This window comes from Paralichthys olivaceus, chromosome 23 (genome assembly GCF_024713975.1).
Source record: "Paralichthys olivaceus isolate ysfri-2021 chromosome 23, ASM2471397v2, whole genome shotgun sequence".
NCBI classification, from domain to species: Eukaryota; Metazoa; Chordata; class Actinopteri; order Pleuronectiformes; family Paralichthyidae; genus Paralichthys; species Paralichthys olivaceus.
In genome coordinates, this window is record NC_091115.1 from 12269384 (window position 1) to 12287783 (window position 18400).

An 18400-nucleotide genomic window follows, 5' to 3' on the forward strand; every position below is an offset into this window, starting at 1 on the left:
ATGGGACCGAGCACAGATCCCATTTTCATTTTACAGCCTCATGCTTTACACACTGAAGAGACCAAGTGTCAACTGTGGTACTGATAACCACCAAATACTGCCCACTAATTGCCTGGTTAACAAACAGAGCCTCATGAGAGACATTTGAATAGATAATAGAGGCCCACATGCAACAATGGCTCGTGCTGCATTTAAGACTCAATGTGTTCACTGTATTAACACTCAGTGTGTTTAATGTTTTCCTTTGTAACACTGCTCTCTTCTTGCTGCCAGGTGAAAAAATTGCAGTTCCTGACTGGAAACAAAAAAAAAAAAAACACCTACTCAATGTGACGACACATTTTCAAAACAGCCCAATGTGTTCTGAGGCTTTGTCATAAGTGCAGGAGGTCAATGAGTTTTTCTCAGCCTGTGATGTAATCTTTCAACTAAACCATGAAAATCAATAACTTACCATTACAGCAACAACTTGATTCTTGAAATCTAGAAGGTTTTGTGGGAAAACCAAAATGACATCAACAGCCTGTGAATGAACCAATCAGACAAGTCAAAAAAGAAAAAGGTGTGAGTCTGTGCAAATTCAGCTTTCTCAGCCTGGTGTCAGGGTGAGGAGAGGGTTAAATAGTCGGGTCCGGCACTCTCTTAATGCACGCACATCTCTCCCTGTCAAAAGCATCCTGTTAAAGTAGGCCAAGGCATGTGTATCTGTGCACATCTGTGTGTGTGTGTGTTGTACACAGTGGCTCAGGCTGCTGTAATGGAAAATGACACTTGCAATCTGTCTCGTGGCAATAACCCCTCTTCAGCGCTCTTGTCTCCACATACACACACTCACGAACACGCACGTGCACCCGCACACACTCAATGCCTCTGTCGCTGCGGCAGCCCCCGGGCCGCCCTTGTCATTGCACAGCTTTATTGCATCACTTTAACGTGACAACAAAAGAAGACATTGTGTGTTGGGCCTGCCGTATATAGGAGGAGAAGTGACCCACGCATTAACTATGAGTGAGAGAGAGAGACAGACACAGAGTGCCCACACACACATGCGCACACACACACACACACACACACACACACACACACACACACACACACACACACACACAAGTGCTGCGTTCCCTCTTGTGAGTCTTGACATTTTCTGTCTGCCTGTCAAAGCAATGACAGAGAGACAGACAGAACAGCAAGACACTCCTGACACCCTAATGCTGCTTTGCATGTTGGAAGCCTATTCAAACAGGGCTGAGCTGTGACTTTAACCTCCCCTGAGCTGCCGTGTTTGTGCGTGTGCATGTGAAACTGATGGGTGAAGACTGTTATTTCTGATGCTACAGTTCTGGCCCTGTGTCGACTGTTTGATTGACAGCTGGCCTGGCTTAGGAGTGGACTCGCACTGCTGGACGGTGGCGACAGGACCCGCCTATTGCAGTTAGACAAGCGCAAACAGATGTACACACACACACACACACACACACACACACACACACAAACACAGACACACACACACACACACACAAACACAGACACACACACACACACACACTTCTGCCTCATGTTTGTGTTTGAATCTTGATATGCGTCTCTTTCTTCTCTATGTGTGAATGTTTGTTCCATCTGTGCGTCGATCGACTTGATACAGAGCGCGTTGTAGAGTCTTAATAATAGCCCACATTGTCCTGTGTGCTGCTCAAAGATGGGGCGACAGACATGTGAGAACCATTAGACCAATGGCAACAACAGTCTAAACAGCCCTGGAATGCTCTGCTGACTAGCATGTGTGTGTTCGGGTTTTGTGTGTGCGCGCCTGCGAGAGTTTGTGTGCCTGACCTGTTAGAGCACTAATAGTCACTGTGCACCAATTATTCGCTCACGTCGACGTCTCTCCCTGGAAACCTTTTCCTACCGCACTATTTTCCTGGAAAGATCACATTGTTTTTCGGTGAAGAAAAAAAACTGGTTGGTTGGTGGATGAAATTTGCCTCGTCAATAACAGCTGATGCTGCCGGTTAGGTCAACTTTAGATCACTTTGCCATCTGTGGCCAAACGAATAGGAGCGGCAGAACTTACACAAATTAATGACAATAACAGAGTTGCAGAGTGAACGTACTGCAGCAAGAGTGAGGCACAAATGTGGGGCTTAAATCTTTTTGCTCAAGTGATTGAATGAATGAATAAAAACAACCTCTCCAACTAATTGACAAATGAAGGGTTGCTTGTCACAAGGTGCACTACACAAGTAGTGCAGTTGGTCCACAAACCAGAAGGTTGGTGGTTCGATCTATACGCAAGTTTCCTTGGGCAAGACGCTGAGGCTCAGTGTGTGAGTGATGTGTGAAAGAGAAAGTACTGCACCCAGATGCACTGTATGAATGTGTGTGAATAGCTGAATGACAAAAACTGTAGAAAACCATAAAATAATACAGACTATTACCATTTACAAGTAATGAGCAGATTTATATTGTTTCCTCTGCTCTGAAGGAGCTTTGCAGGGTTAAATAATATCATCCTCAACATGTGCAATGCTTATTTCCTTGATTTTTTATTTACTTACTGCACCTGTGTCAACATTTATTATTTGCAGCACCTAACTTGTCATTATAAAAGCTATTCGGAGTAAATGATCCCTTTCAAAAAACGTTGACAGCTTGTTACTGTTAACTTTAAAACTTCAAGATCAATTAGCTTTAAATCACTATACAAGCCGCCCACTGGAGATGGAAAGTTTGATCGGCATATCAAGCAAGAGCCTGATTAAATCATAACTGCTGATAAAACATTTAATAATGCACAGTATTTAATTAATGATTTGGAATTGTGTCAAATCATTTTTTTGTCATGACATATCCTGTTTGTTTTGGTTTTTTTATCAAATCAATCCTCTGTAAATCTGACCATTCGTATCTCGATCCAGACAAGTTAACTGTGTCTCTGTTTGACCCCTTGCAGAAGCGACTCCCTGCATCAATACCTCTTTTCTTCCCCAAACATTCCTTTCAGTCTTTGAAACCCCCACCACCTCCCCTCTTCCTGCTCCATTCCCCCGACAAGACACCCATGACTCTTTTTGAGTGGGCTAATTGTCTTAACAACCTTTGGCTCGACAGAGACAGGAGACTTCAGTGGGCTATGGTAACCTTAACTTTGTTAGTATAATGACACAAACCATCAAAACGGGACAAGGAGGGCGTGACAGTACAGTAAACTGGGGCAAGACGCGGTTTGGTTAGTTAGGTTAGAGACAAAGGGGCTGGAGGTTGAGCACCTTCACGCAGTTAACTAACTCACAGGGGGAAGGGAGACCCACAAAGAGGTCTCAATGTTAGTAGTGTGTGTTGTGTGTGTGAGAGAGAGAGAGGGTGCGTGTGCTTTTGGGTGTCACAGTGTGTCAGACAAATAGACATGACCTAACAAACAAGTGTCCAGTGTCTTAGTGTGGACTGTTCCTTGAACAAGCATCACAAGACTGTCTAGTGTGAATCTTGGAAACAAATATGAGTACATGAGTTCAATTAGAGAGAGAGAGAGACAGAGAGAGAGAGAGAGAGAGAGAGAGAGAGAGAGAAGACCAAGAGGGAGAGAGAGATAAAGATGGATCAAAAATCTGCCAGAAGGAAAAGTGGAATGTTTCCCTTCAGACTTTGTGTTTGTAAATGTGTGTCAGACTGTGTGTGTGTGTGTGTGTGTGTGTGTGTGTATATGTGTGTGTGTGTGTGTATAAAATGGAACAAGAAATGAGCATCACCAAACTGAAGCCCACTATTCACCATCTGAGACACGCAGACGGAAAGAAATCGTGCGAGCTCCACCCACAACTAAAGGAGCCTTAAATAGCTCTGTTACACACCGATTACACAGCCCCGATCATTGATATTCATAGTTAATCATCATTTTACTCACAAGTTTAAACAACAAGGATCCAGATTCTAAATTTAAGCCTTCGTCAAGCAGACAAACGGCTGCAAGCGTAGGACGGGAGCTGGTGCCAGAAAATGGTGACACATAGAAGATGAGAGTTTAAAACGAAGCAGGTATCAGTTCTTGCACAGCTCTAACAAACCCCTGATAGGGTGTGTGTGTGTGTGTCCGTTTGTTTTTGTGCTGAGCGCAGACGGGGCAGGATGGATGTTTTGGAGGAAAGAAAGGAACAAGTGAGTGTGAGCAGGGTCTGGAGCTGGAGGGAGGGAGGGAGGGAGGGTGAAGGTGGAGAGGTAGAAATCATGTGTTGCCTTAGGAATGGAGAGTTCCTCGAACAGTAAACACAGTTATAGGCAAGGCTAATATAAACAAGCCTCACTCAGTTTATTCACTGAACACACCAGCAAATGTCTAACGTTCTGTTAGACTGAAGAGCTCTGATAAGATTTAATGAGCAATAACCAAGGTGATGACATGAAAAAATAGTTTTTAATTTGAGTTTAGTCTTTGAAGAAGCGAATTATTGTGTGGATAACGGATTTCTTGGGCTGTAAATTAATTTGTTGCTTCAGAAGCTCTGTGACTTTTTGACACATAGTAATGTTCAGTGTGACAATGATCACAACGGTCCTCACAAGGGTAACAGTGCAAGTTCATATTTCACAGTTAAAACTAAGAATGCATTCATAAGATTTTGAATCTCACTTTTTTACAAATGGATAATTTTGAAAAAAATATGTAGTAAAATAATCTGTCCCAAAAAGAAATATATCATCACTGGGGTCACTCAGGAGGAATGCAAATACCAGGTCTGAATGGGGTCTTAAACACAAATCTTGAATGATGTCTACATGACTATGTATCAGTGATTACGATATGATTTCTCTTTTACACCCTCTGACTGCCATGTTTTGGAAAGACTTCAGAAACCCACACCTGGGCTACAGACACGACTGGCATACAGCAGCTGATTTGCTTTGTCGCTATTACAATGAGCCAAGAGGCCTTGTGTGTGTGTGTGTGCACGACTGCAACTGAGTGTGCCTTCGGTTGTTTGAATGTGTGTGTGTGTGTGTGTGTGTAGGTGACAGCTCCAGCCCCAAACTGACTGGCATCTGGCGGTGGCAGTTGTTTTAACAGCTGAGCTGACAGCATTAATCCGAACGCACCCAAATCAAAAGGAGACAACACCTGTTCACTGCTCCTGAGCCCAGCCGAAGGAAGAGACGACAGGAAGAGGGAGCGAGGGAGGAGGGAGAGCGAAGTATGAATGGAGGCAGGGAGTGAAAGAGATGGAGGGGGAGTGATTAGAAGCAGGTGGAGGGGGTGACATGGACAAAGGGAGGTGGGGGGAGATGAATGGAGAGTAAGGTAGTGGAGAAGAGGAATAGATGCGAGGCTACAGGGAAAAGATGGAGAGCAAGGGATGAGATGAGAGGGAGGGATGAGGTTGAAGAAAAGGAGGGAACTGGGGGAGAGTGGTGGGGGGATGAGAACGGGCATGCTGCCATGCAACACACACACACACATGGCACTCTCTCCCCTGAGCGAAGCGGAAAGGGGCAGTGGGCCAAACGAGGAGGGAGGGGTGAAAATAGAGGGATGGGAGGGGAGAGGTGAATGGATGGATGGAGGGATCCCACGGGGAGAGAAAGAGAGGAGGGACGGGAAGCAGGCAGGCAGACAGCGCTCCCGAGGAGCATCGGAGCTGCAGAGTGAGTGGCTGCTGACGGCTTCTCTGTTAGCGAAGCAGCGGCGGAGGACAAGAATGCAGCCGGGGCAGGAGGGTGGGAGTTGAAAGGGGAGCGCTGGTGATGCTTGTCTCCCAACATCTGGCTCAAATAAGGTCGGGCAGCAAAGAGGGCTCAGGGTTGTGACCCCTGTGGCTGACAACACAGGCGCTACCACTTCATCTGCGGGACCCGCCCTCTGACCAGAGAGCCAGGGGTTAATTAATGGAGACCCCGTGGCTTCAAAGACTGACACACTGACTGGCTGATGGACTCGCTGAGTGAATGACTCCCTCTCTGACTGAACGGAGGCCTGAATAGCTGAGTGGCTAACTTTATGGCTGGCCGGTTAATGCAGTGTTGGCTTCCTAGCTGACATATTAAACCACTGACTGAGTCACTGGCTCCCTGACTTGTTGCTCTGTGAATGACTGAAGTGCTAGAGCTACGCAACAGGATACACACCACCTTCGTATCTGCTCATATAAGAGGGAGCAAAAAAGGATAAAGGTTGCCCGATGGGGGAAGACTGCATGGATTGTAGAAATGTGTCCATTCGCTATTGCCGATTGCTCATGGGTAAAGCATTGGCTCCTTGGTCAGGTCACACAGGCTGTCGTTAAGTGTGGGGCGACACACTGAATATATAAAATCATTTAACAGGGGCTATGCAGTGATGCACATAAATCCCATGCCCCTGCTAAGGCAGTTAAAGCCCCTCTACATCCATGTCAGGCCTTAAATCCTGAGCTGGACGCCACTGACATGGCTGATGGGAAGTAGCACAGCTCTAATGCTTTCACATGTGTGTCGGGGCTGAGATGTAAAATTGCACTAAGCAGATTGTGCTACTTTGTACACAAGTCTGCATGGATTATACAGTCAGAACTGGGGTGTAGTCTCTGTATATATTAACATGAAATGTGTGGTGTTTAAGGCACAGACAGGCAAACATACTTGTCTGCACAGGGCTTGCAAGTACATTTATAGTTGTATATAAACATATGTACAATATCCTATAAGTACACACACTGAACGTCTTGCTAAACCATGGCTAATAAGCTCTAACAGAAAGCTATACATTACAGCCAACAGCAAGATTAAATTGTTCCATGATGTGCACCTACAGCACTGGAGTTGTTTATTCAGGTCGCATAAACACGTACGTTCATGCGCATATATGCACATAACCCAAAATACATATATGCATCATAGGTTAAGTCAATCTCACTTTTATATGGAGGTGCTAAGCATCTGGGTACCACAGTGTTACATGTTATATTTCCGCCAACATGTATCAGAAGAGATTCAGTAACACTTTCGATTACAGGTCCAAAATGTCCTAATATTTTCCAGGAAAGAACTACTTAATTAGATAACACCAATAATACGATTATATGAATAATAATTAAACTGTGTGTCAAATAGAGATAGTGTTCAATATGAATACTTCCAATAAGTTAATTCCCTCTGACTGGCTCTGTACAGAAGATCAGCTTTGTCTACAGAGAACGAGACACATGAGAAATAATGTTTCAGAGAATATGATGAATAATGAAGTACGATTTCCTTGATTTTTAAAGAACAACTATACCGCAAAACCCCATTCAGCTAAAAACAAAACTAAATGACTTTCTCAGAACTTTCCATATACTAAATATCGAATGACTGAACTCCTTTCCAGGAAGCTGACTTGGGAAATTCTGGACCTACAAATTATTGCTCCCTACGATACAAATCTATGAACACGTGTGCACTTTCCCCCTATTTCACCCTTTTCCTAAGTTCACTGAAGTGCCTCCATGCTCACACACTGTCACACGTGCATGTTAATGGCATTGAAAAGCTTGAAGCAAAGTGACACCCTTTTAGATTTTGCTATGGCACAAAGTCAAAATTTAATAAATCAAGGATTCCAAAATATGACATGCACCCACTCAAAAAGTAACTCCTGATATGTTCATAAACTACTCAGTGGAACAAGTTGAAGCTTTTGGCTGGCTTATATAATACAGATAATTGTTCTAATAAAGTAAAAATGTTTTGGGGGCCTTCTGAAAACAGCTTCCAATCAGCAATTCCGTTCTAATTTTTTTGTGAAGTTTGAAGATTTTTCAGCTGCATATCTTTTTGATAAAGTAATTGAGGGACAAATGAAAGTCGGCACTTCACGCAAAAAAAGGTTCATTAATTTCACAGCCATTTCCCGGCATAAAAACATTCCTCCCTGGGAATGGGAGAAAAGAGCCAAAAAGGAAAAAGGAAAAGAAATGTCAGAAAAGGAGGAAAAACAACAGGGCGTGCAAATGAAGAGAGTTTATGAGAAAGCTGAGCAGATAAATCATGGATTCCACTGATTCGGTCATGGGACGTGCAGATGAATGGGAGTGAATGTGCGGATGCCAAAACACTGGGGCCTGTCTAATATTTGGGAGTCAGTGACAGGGGGCCTTTATGCGGGACAGTCTGATTCACACAAACACACACTTAACACATACACCCACCAAAAACGTAGCCCATCCATATGGTGTGTATGACACACACAAACATTCCCTTCATTCTCCTGCTTCTTCACCAGGTATCGACACACACACACACACACACACACACACACACAAACACACACACACACACACACACACACACACACTGTACTGTAGGGCAGTCAAATTGTGAGTAGGTCACAATAAGCTAAGCTATGGAAGCACAGGCTGATTCATGGACCCCGGCCTTTGTCCTTAACTTAATGCCACACCAGGAGGCCGAAAACACACACAGACACACACACCATGAGGAAAACCACAGGACCCTCTCTCTAAGCCCCTTTATGCTCATGTATTTGACAAAAGCTGGGGCACTGCTTCTCCATGCAAACACACACACAAACACACACACACACGCACATGCACACTATTCATCTCCTTAATATCGCTCATCTGGACGGGGTAGAATGGCAGAAAAGAGTTTCATCCCCACTGATTGTCCCGTGCAAGGCCGAGGAGAGAAAGCCACGTTGAAAAGCAGACGCAAAACAATTCAATAAGAAAAGTGACTTGAATGCGTCTTTCATCGCGCCAACAATGGCCCCGGCCCCACAATAGGCTTCAGGTTCGCCCCATGACGTTGCCTGTTTCTCATGCCACAAAAGAGAGAGAGCGAAAACAAAACAAAAAGAAAAAAATGAATTGACTCGATTTGAATCGTGAGCCATGTCTATGATGATTCCCCCCCCTTGTCTCTGTGAAGTTAACTGACACAATGACACTGGGTTGACTGGAATGAATAACAAATAAAAAAGGAACTGGTGTTCTTAGATATGCAGCATAAAGTGAGCTTTATTGCTGCAGAAGGATGCAATTTCCTTTTCAACGTTGTGAGGAAGAGAATGTTTAAAGGTTTTCTTTTTCTCTACTCGGTCACGGGATAGGAAGCGTTGCATAAAAAAATTTAAAAAACACGCAGAGTTCTGATCTTCTTAGCAGAGGGTTCAAGGCAGAGTAAGTCTCATAAGCGTGATGTCAACTTCTCTTTAACAAACGCTGACCACGCATTTAGAGCGCTTTAAGTGGTAAAAATCTTGTTTTTTCTTCATTGCCTGAACTTTCTTTTCCCGCTTGTAGTGAATAAAAAGAGAAAAAGAAAAAACAACTCTCTCTTTCAACCTCCCCTTCTGTTTCATTTCACTTGCCTTCCTCTTTTTCCCAGCGCGAGAAGAATGATCGCGACAAACAATGGCTGTGAGAGTCCTGCTGCACTTCATGTTAATTTATACAACTAACTAATTACCGACAAAGGGTGGAAATCACATAAAGACGTTCGCCCGCTCCCACGCTAGGCTGTGAACCTGCTGTTGTGCATCTGTGTGTGTGCATGCGCTTGTTTTTGTGCACGAGCACTGCTGCGTTTCAGTTCACAAATTCCCCTCAGGGTATATGCTTAAAAGTTGCAGGTCCATGTGAGGGCTTGCAAAGGTTGTATATGCCATTGTTGATGTTTATCGTGTGTATGTGTGTGTGTGTGTTTGTGTGTGACATAGCCCCCCAGACAGCAGAGCAGTAGAAGGATTAGGCAAAGTGAAGGGTGGAGGGGGTCTACACTGATGGACAGATGAACGAGAGAACCCTCCACTTCTCCAGCTCTTTTTTTCCCCAACCCTTTCTTTCACCCTCTCCTTCTTCTTGGCAGAACGTATCCGCCCTTCCCATTGTCACCCATTGGAGTGTATGGAGGCGTGAGGGAGCTCCGGTCACTGTGTGCTTGTGTGGCACAATGGCTTCGCCTAAGTGCTGTCCTATAAAATGCCTCAGTGCGCTCTAAAAGCAAGCCCTGGGTTCCCTCCCTGCCTTGAAAATAGATGAAGTGCTGTGCGTGCATGTGAGAACATGTGTCCGTGAGTGTGTGTTGTGTGACATCTGTCATTGAGTTGGCATTTTCAGTATGGAAGCCGGTGCCTCGGAGCGGCGAGTATGCTCAGCCATAAAAACACCATTTTGGTTGACCTCGAGGTTGCCGGCAAGGCTGTAAACCTGCACATAGCAGAATGTGTGTATGTGTGTTATGGCCCTGCACGTGTGTCCGGATCAAGGCCGTAAAATACAAAGGTAAGGGTCTGACCCCTGAGCTGCACCCAGGCTCAGTAAAACAAGAAGTATTTTGGCATTTGTTGACCCCGGCAACGCAGAGCAGATGAAACTGATCTGATTCTTATTCATGGCTACAGCCGTCACTTTGTAGACAAACTGTCATTTGACACTACAGAGATTTACTTCTGATCTCATCGAGTGAGGAAAACTAAAGTGACATTAATACAACTGCTGCTGGATCACTAGAAAATGGTTTTCCAGGCTTTTCCTCCGAGCAGGGAGTGATCAGTGATGGAAACGGCTGCTCTTCAAAAAAATTATTTACGTTTCAAAAATGCAATATTCAGGGTTTAGTTCTATTTAAGACTTATTACGCCCTTTATGAATGAAATTAAAGACCTATTTCTAGTACGACAGATGTGAAGGAATATCAGAGTCCCAGAATATCTCACACTCAATCGAAGATATAGTAAAGTAACCCAGTAGAGAATAACCCTGGCAACGCTACGTTATTTTGCAAACCAAGATAAATTCAGTCATCAGTTTGACGGCAGTGTTTTATTACAACGTGCTAATATCTGTATCGTTCAGAAATTACACAGAGACGTTACAACTGAGCATGTTGCCAAAACATTTTTATTAAAAAAAATAATTTCAAAGCCCTACGGAAGCATTAAATGAACGTTAACATAATTAAGAACTACTTGAACGTATTAAAAAACTAGTATGTAATATTTCTACATATGTTAAAACCTAAAATGCAGGTTATTGAATTTTATAATTTTTTTCATACCTACTTTAGACTTGTGTAAATACAGACTGCATGCAGCCAGATTCAGCTTAATTTGAATCACTTTGAATAGATTTAGGCCACCTCAACAGTAAATGCATTCTGTGGAAACACATTTCTTGATGAGGGCCTCTGTTTCCGTTTATAGCTAGAAGAAGAGAAAACCTAAAGAGTCCCAGAGGCCACAGTGCCCCAGTGACGGGTAGCTGTAGCTGGGTAGCAGAGGGTCAACAGACGGGACCAGAGAGGGAGCTCAGCTGGCAATTAATGACAGCCACTTACAGTCAGAGCTGCCGAGAGGAAGAGGATAGGAGAGGAATGAGGTTGAGTGTTTGGTGAAAGTCCTGGGCAGTGGAGGCACTACTCCAGGGGCAGAGAGGAACATCTGTGTCCCATTTAGTCATGTATCGCCTCTTTTATTGAATAGATTAATATCTGTCTCATCTACCCATCCATCACGTGTGCATTCCCACAGTATGCAAGTATGTATGTTTGTATCTATCTGTCTATAGTATCTATCCATCTATCTATCATATCTATTGTACCTATCTCATCTTTCTTTTGTATCTATCCATCTATCGTATCTATGCATCTATCGTATCCATCCCTCTGTTATTCCACAGCTGGGCTAATACATTATCACTAGTCATTGCTCTTTGGCACAGGGGTTACATGGGGGTAAATGGCAACTCCAAGGGACCTGTCTGACCCAGGTGAGTGTGTGCTTGTGTTAATCCTGAACGCCCAGCCATGTATCTTGGGGTTTAAGCACCGACTCTCCTCTCGACCCCGCGCCTCCCGCGCCGCTGCTCTGCACTGTGCTCTCATTATTCCACATAATGACACACACACACACTCCAGCACGAGCCGTTTCACCAAGTGGCCTCGAGTCCAGATGAACACACGGACACACACACAAACACACACAAACAAACAAGTCAATGTCATGGCATTCTTATCCTCGCTCGTTCCTTCCTGTCGCTCCTGAAGAACTTATTAAGAGACGGTGGTGAGCCGGTATGTGTGTGCATCTGCTCATGTATGTAATGGTGTGTGTGTGAGTGTGTATCTCCTGGGTAGCAGGTGGCCAGTGGAGGAAGACAGGAGATGAATGGAGAGAGCAGGGGAGCGGTGGAGCATGGTTGGGCCAGGCCATGGGGGACAACATGACTAGTCATTTATTAGAGGCCTACACACACACACACAAACACCTTGCACACAAACGGCCAAACGCAATGCTTCCCTAAACACATGTGTATACACTTTCTGTCACAAATACATATGCAAATACATATACACAAGTATACATGCTCCCAGAGGCTTCGACAGCACACACACACACACACACACACACACACACACACTGACCCAGTATCTACCACTCTCCATTCATCTAGCCTAAGTAGAGCAACACTAGCCACAGACACAAAACTATATCTTTCAAACTTAAACCATACTTGGGGTGTGTGTGTGTGTGTGCGTGTGTGTGTTGTCTGGCTCGGAGGCTGCCTTCGATAAGTCGAGCTTCTCTTTCTGTTTTTGAGATGTTTATCGCTCTATGACCCATTTTGTATCTTTGGCCTCTTCACGTCCCTCCCGGTGTTAATGTTCCTACACTCTTGAATGTGTGTGTGTGTGTCTGTGTGTGTGTGTGTGTGTCATTGATCCGGCTGAAAGCAGCGCCCAGGCATGTGTGTAAGAGAGAGAGAGAGAGAGAGAGAGAGAGAGAGAGAGAGAGAGAGAGAGAGAGAAGCAGTAATATTCCAGGCCTTTCATAATGATTAAAGCCTTCATTAAATTTTCATCCCAACCTGCTGTTTGCTGCTAATGGCCTTTCTGAGCCACACAGCCAAACAATAGCTAGCCGGGCACAGAAAAGGGATTTCTATCCTGTGCTCAATACCGCCCCTTGTCGTCCCCCGCGCTCCCCCTCACCCCCACTCTCTTCATTTCCCTCTCCCTCTCTTCATCTTTTCTCAGCTTCCCCTTTTCTTCCTTTACTGTCTTTTCTTTCTTCCTTTCTCTTCCTGCTTGGCCAGGGTTTTTGCATGTGTGTGTGGGTCTGGAGGCACTGGGGGCTTTTGTTCGCGGGTTTCATTTAAAGAGCAGGGCCAGATAATGCTCGGGGTCGGTTTGGATGCCGCACCAATGTGGCACTCTGCTAATGGGGTCTGCGAAGACACTGGTCTTTCTCTCCTCCACTCTCCTCCTCCTCCTCATCTCCTTCTCTTATTCCTTATGTCCTGTTCTTCTGCCCCTTCTCCTCTTCTCTCTCCCCCATTCTCTCCCTCTGCGCTGGCTGACTCATAAAGATCCATTATTTCTGTTTTTTCCTGTGCAGCCGGTTCATGAGGTCCAGCGAAGCAGTGAACAACCCAAAACAGCTCAGATCAACAAGCAGCCCAGTTTTTTCTTTCTTTCTAAAATGTATCACAACAGGCTTTCTCTATCGACTGGAATAAAAACAGCCAGACAGCGAGGGCTGACCGGCAGCCTCTGCTGCTTTCAAAACCCCTCACAGAAAAGCCTTCAGAATAAGGTTAGCACATCACAGCTTGAAATGGAAGCCTGTTGATGCACCAGGGCAACACAAACACACATGTGAATGTACACTTTAAGACCCATCTAAGACCTAACCCCATCAACACTTAAATTGACAACATTTCTTTGCCTTCTGGGCTCAGTGTGTTTTGAGGCTGAGTACAGTTCACAGAGATGTATGAATAGAAATCTGACAGAGTGCAACAGTGGTGGAATTAGAAGCGAAGTGTGGAGGTGCATCAGACGATGTAGTGGATGTTGTAGCATTCATCTGCTTTAGAAGTCCACTCTGACCAAGGGTCCACAGTCTCAGGTCTGATAGAGCCTTGTTTGTGCCACTTGGGTCCTTGTTATAATTAGTTTGATAACCAAGGGGATCTGAATGGATCGGAGCCTGCAATGCTCGCTCAGAGAATGACGGTGCAGCTTCACCCACAACAGACAGGTGCTGGTGATCGAAGCAGAGTCGTGTTAGTAGTGTGTATTTAGCAGTGAGTGCACACTTTAAGCTGCGGTTTGTCAGTAAATAAAAGCTACAGCTCACAATACACAGTACAAGTAAGTAAAGTGACAGTGATTACATCCGGATTCTGCAGCAAATTCAGCCATGTCATCAGATGCTGCACAATCAAAGCTATAAATTAAGTAGAAAATGATTATTTTCTCTGTGTGTTGTTGTTGCAGGATTTTAATAATTTCTATAAATCAAATAGGCCATGTATAAACTAAGGGCAACATGGTGGTGCGGTGCTGTGTGACCATAGGTCAAAATGTGATTATGAATGGTTGTTGTCTCTGTATGTTGTTATGCGATATGCTGGTGACCGTTCTAACCCTGCCTCTCAACAAATGTCAGCAGTGATTAGCTCCAGCTCCCCCTCACAACCCTCAAACGATACACGGTATAGATACTGGACGGATGGATGAATAAACTATAAAAAAAGGTTTCCTCAACTTAATTTACTGATAGAATCAGCCAATACTGTTGCTGTTGTTGACTGAGGCTGCTTGTTATTGTAAGCACATAATGCTGGTGTCCTCTTTATATTGTGGTCCGTTCAGTTTGATCACATTTATATCGGCTCTAATTATCCTTTGGGTTTATTCAGGTGAAGTTTTACTGGGATCAGATGCCTCTTGGCAAATAAAAAGAATGCATATCAGATAGAATGGGCCAGGCTGCTTAGTTTAAGTGCCCTTGCGCAAGGCATTAAAGCACCAAATTATTTACAGTACATTATCCTGTCTTCCTAAAGGAGATGGACACCTGTTGTTGATCCCCTTATCAAATTGTCACTACCACATGCATTTCATTGTGATTTAAGCTGCCATTTATCTGCCCAGTGGAAATTAGAGTTGGCCAGGGGCTAATTTTATCTCTTTCACCGACTCCGACTGTTAGCCCAGGGCTAAATTTGAGAATGAAATGTGGGGGTAATCAAGCTGAGCTACGTAGCCCTGGGCAACAATCTGCTTTAACTTGCTCGACAGTGTGTAAAGTCTTAATCTGAGGCCTGAGACAGCATTCAACGCCAAGGTTGTAAAGGTAGCAGGAAAATTGATGTGTGACATTTAACCCTCCCTGATTAAAATGCTAAAATAAATCTTAAAATGAATCTTTAAAATTAAAGAAGTTAATAGCTGTTATGATCTCCATGTATGTTTGCAGGCTTTTAACACACTTGTTCACTACACACACACGTAACTTATTTGTCAGATTGAGATAAATATGCAAAGCTTTGTGGACAAACGGCCCAAACAGCTGATGCTATCTGTCTGTGTGCTGAAAAACAAAGGCTCGCCTCTCATCTGAAATGTGTGTGGGTTCATAGCAGAGAGATGTAGAGAGAGCGATAGAGTCATAGAGGAAAGGAGACAGAAAGAAAAGACGATGGGAGCAAGGACAACAGAATGTGATAAAAGAGCGGCACGGAGCCAGAGAGATGACGGGGAGTTGTGGATCACACATCTGGCCTGCACAAGCGTTTCTTTTCATCACTGACCTTCTGGCTCATTCTTGATCAGCTCCTCCATCTTGCGTTGTTTCAGTGTGTCCACCACGTCTGCCAGGCTGCCCTTGCGTCTCTCTGGGGTTCCCAGGGCGCCCGCGACTGAGCCCCCGTCGCTGCAGGGCCGTCCCCCGCCTCCGCCTTCCTCTTTGCCCGGTGAGGTAGAATTGTGCTGGGGGTAAGGACTCAGAGAGCTCCCCTTAGTGCCATCTTGATCCTGAAGAGAGGGGAAGGTAAAGAAATTTTAATTATTGCTTTTTAAAAATGTACCTAAACTTCAGGACAAATAGACTACGAGAAAGAAAAAGTAGCAGGAGGTAGGGGAGGAGCTGGCATACACCCACTCATTATCTTCATCCTCCTCCTCTTCTCTTGCTCCCTTTATTCTCTCCATCTCCCCTTCTCACAGCTCAATGCAACCAACTTTCATCAGCAGCCAGTTTTCTCAAGTTAGGGCACACTTCTCTTCTCTCTTATCCCTCTCACATCCTCTGGAATCTGCATTTGACTGACTTGGAGGTACTTGACAGAACGAGGACATGAAACGAACAGCAAAAAGACTCTGCACGCTCTTAAAGTCGCGCAAACTCCTTGTTACAAAGCCTCCGACAACTTGGCTTTGAGGGGCGTCCAACACCACTGTACTGAGTCCCAAGCCCAAGTTTCAGTTCCTCGCTACTTTTGTCCTAAGCATTCGTGACAATTAACGCTGAGGATGCAACTGCATCACTCAGAGGAATCACAAGAAAATAGATCCTGTTTCAAAAAAACAAAGCTTTGGAGCTGCGTCAAATCATTTCCATAAACTTATGAAAGGAATAGAACGGCTAGAGGAAAATTCACAACACGCAAAATAGAAATCAGCATGACAGCGACCAAATATAAAATATACAAAGTGAAGCTCTGTGGCTTTTGCCAAGCTGTCACCATGAATAATTATCCTGCTGTCGTATGGCTTCATTTACAGTCTTAAACATGTTAAGTTTAATGATCTCTGGAAATCACAATACTAACAAAGAAATAGATCAATGAATAAAAGAAAATATTATTTTGAAGACAGTTTCAAAACTACATTTGGCTTATTGTTACTTCACTTGCAGAATTATGTATGAAGTAAGTTTTCAAATTCATCAGCTGAATTTAAAAGTTTGTCAGCGCTCATGAATCCAAACGTGCATATATGAGCAAGTTTTGTGACATCACGAGTCGAAGGTTAGAAACCAATTGTGGCAATTTTGTGACATATCTTGTACAATCATTGAATTTCTTATAATTTACAATATTTGCATATATATAGTTTCTGGAATTTTTCAAGTGGACGATAAAAAAAAATTTTTTGTTTGGGAAAAATACAAAGCCTAAATTGTGCCTACAAAAATAATTTACTAACTTTAGATGCACACAGGCACCATGACAGAGAGAACTCAGCTAATCAAGTTTTATTCTCACCTTGCAATGTGGTAACAAGTTAATATCTTGAGCGCACAAGATGAGAAAATGTCACCTGTTGTGACTTTAAAATATCTGTAGAAAAATTGAACACATTTTTTCACAACTAAAAATTGCCTCTACGTCCTGAAGAATGGCGGCAGGGTGTGGGTAAACTTATATGAATAAACGGCGACAAACAAACAGCGACAAACAAACAATAAAACACGACGGCAGCTGAGTGGTAAGTAACTTTTGAGCATCTTAATCTTTGACCCAATAATACCTGTGTTTGTTTGGACAGCCTGCATAATTGACTTAACGCAGACTCAGCCCAATTAAGAGGTGACGCCGACAAAAAGAAAGGACAGCGTCAGCTCCGAGCGAGAGCACACACACATTATCTCTTTGTCACAAACACACGAATAGACATGCGCTTAGTACTGTACGCATGCTTGCGACATATCGACAGACACACATAATGGTGTCTAATGTGCAAATAATAGAGCGCTACACCCCTTGCACATACTGATGTTTTAAAGTGTGCGTGTGTTTTTCGATCACAGAAACAAAGTGAGTCAGTCAGTCAATCAGCCAGTCAGTCAGACCATCAGCTCTATAGACAGGAGGGTCAATGGTCCACAGGGTTAATCTTTGGCTAATCTCACCACAGTATGGAGCACGCCACCTGGGACAGCGGCACACATTTACAGTACCTCTGTTTGTCTCAGTGTGTATGAGGGAGAGAGAAAGAGAGAGAGAGACAAACAGAAAGACAGTGGTACGTTCCATCTGTATTAATGACATTACAGCGTATTAGGGCGGAGATGGTTTTCTAATCATTAACTCGCAGGCTGCTGGTGGAAGTGGAACCTGACACTGAGATCACAGTCCACGGTGAAGTCATCCAGCCCCCAGATGACTCTGGTTTCTGTTTGATAGGCAAAAGCTTTGTTTTTTATTAATAGAAGCATCTATTTCAGCAGAAGAGTGAAAAATAAACTCAAACCCTCCAAACAAATCATTACTCTGGGCTCTACTGAGAGAATAAAGCCGGACAGAGGCTTTTAATATTGACGATGCTTTCATTGTCAGGTAGAAGACCATTATCACTTGACATTTTCTACACTTCACTGGCTCTCTCTCGCTCTCTCTCATGTGTGTGTGTATTTACTGTGTGACGGGGGGATGAGACTTCACTCAGTTGCCGGTGAGGCCGCTAACCGTGCTCGAGAAGCGCCTTGTGATCTTAAAGCGCTCAAAGACTTTACTTCTTCTCCTGCTCCTCCTCTACCGCACCACCTGACCAAGTTGAGAGTTTGGACCGCTCCTGTCTTTTCTTTGTTGGATCTCTCTTTCTTTCCGTTCACCCTTTCCTGTTCTTCAGATTAGGGAAATTC

The 18400-nt window shown here is 44.1% G+C and overlaps 1 protein-coding gene across 15 annotated transcripts in view; it reads right to left on the reverse strand.

Annotated features, from left to right (window-relative positions):
- The window catches only part of sox5 (SRY-box transcription factor 5), a 222283-nt gene that overhangs the window by 52142 nt on the left and 151741 nt on the right, over window positions 1-18400 (reverse strand). For all 15 annotated transcript variants that reach the window (XM_069520277.1, XM_069520276.1, XM_069520279.1 and 12 more), the window contains one exon: window positions 15567-15789. In XM_069520277.1, coding sequence (XP_069376378.1) covers window positions 15567-15789 — 223 coding nt within the window. The remainder of the gene's footprint in view (window positions 1-15566; window positions 15790-18400) is intronic.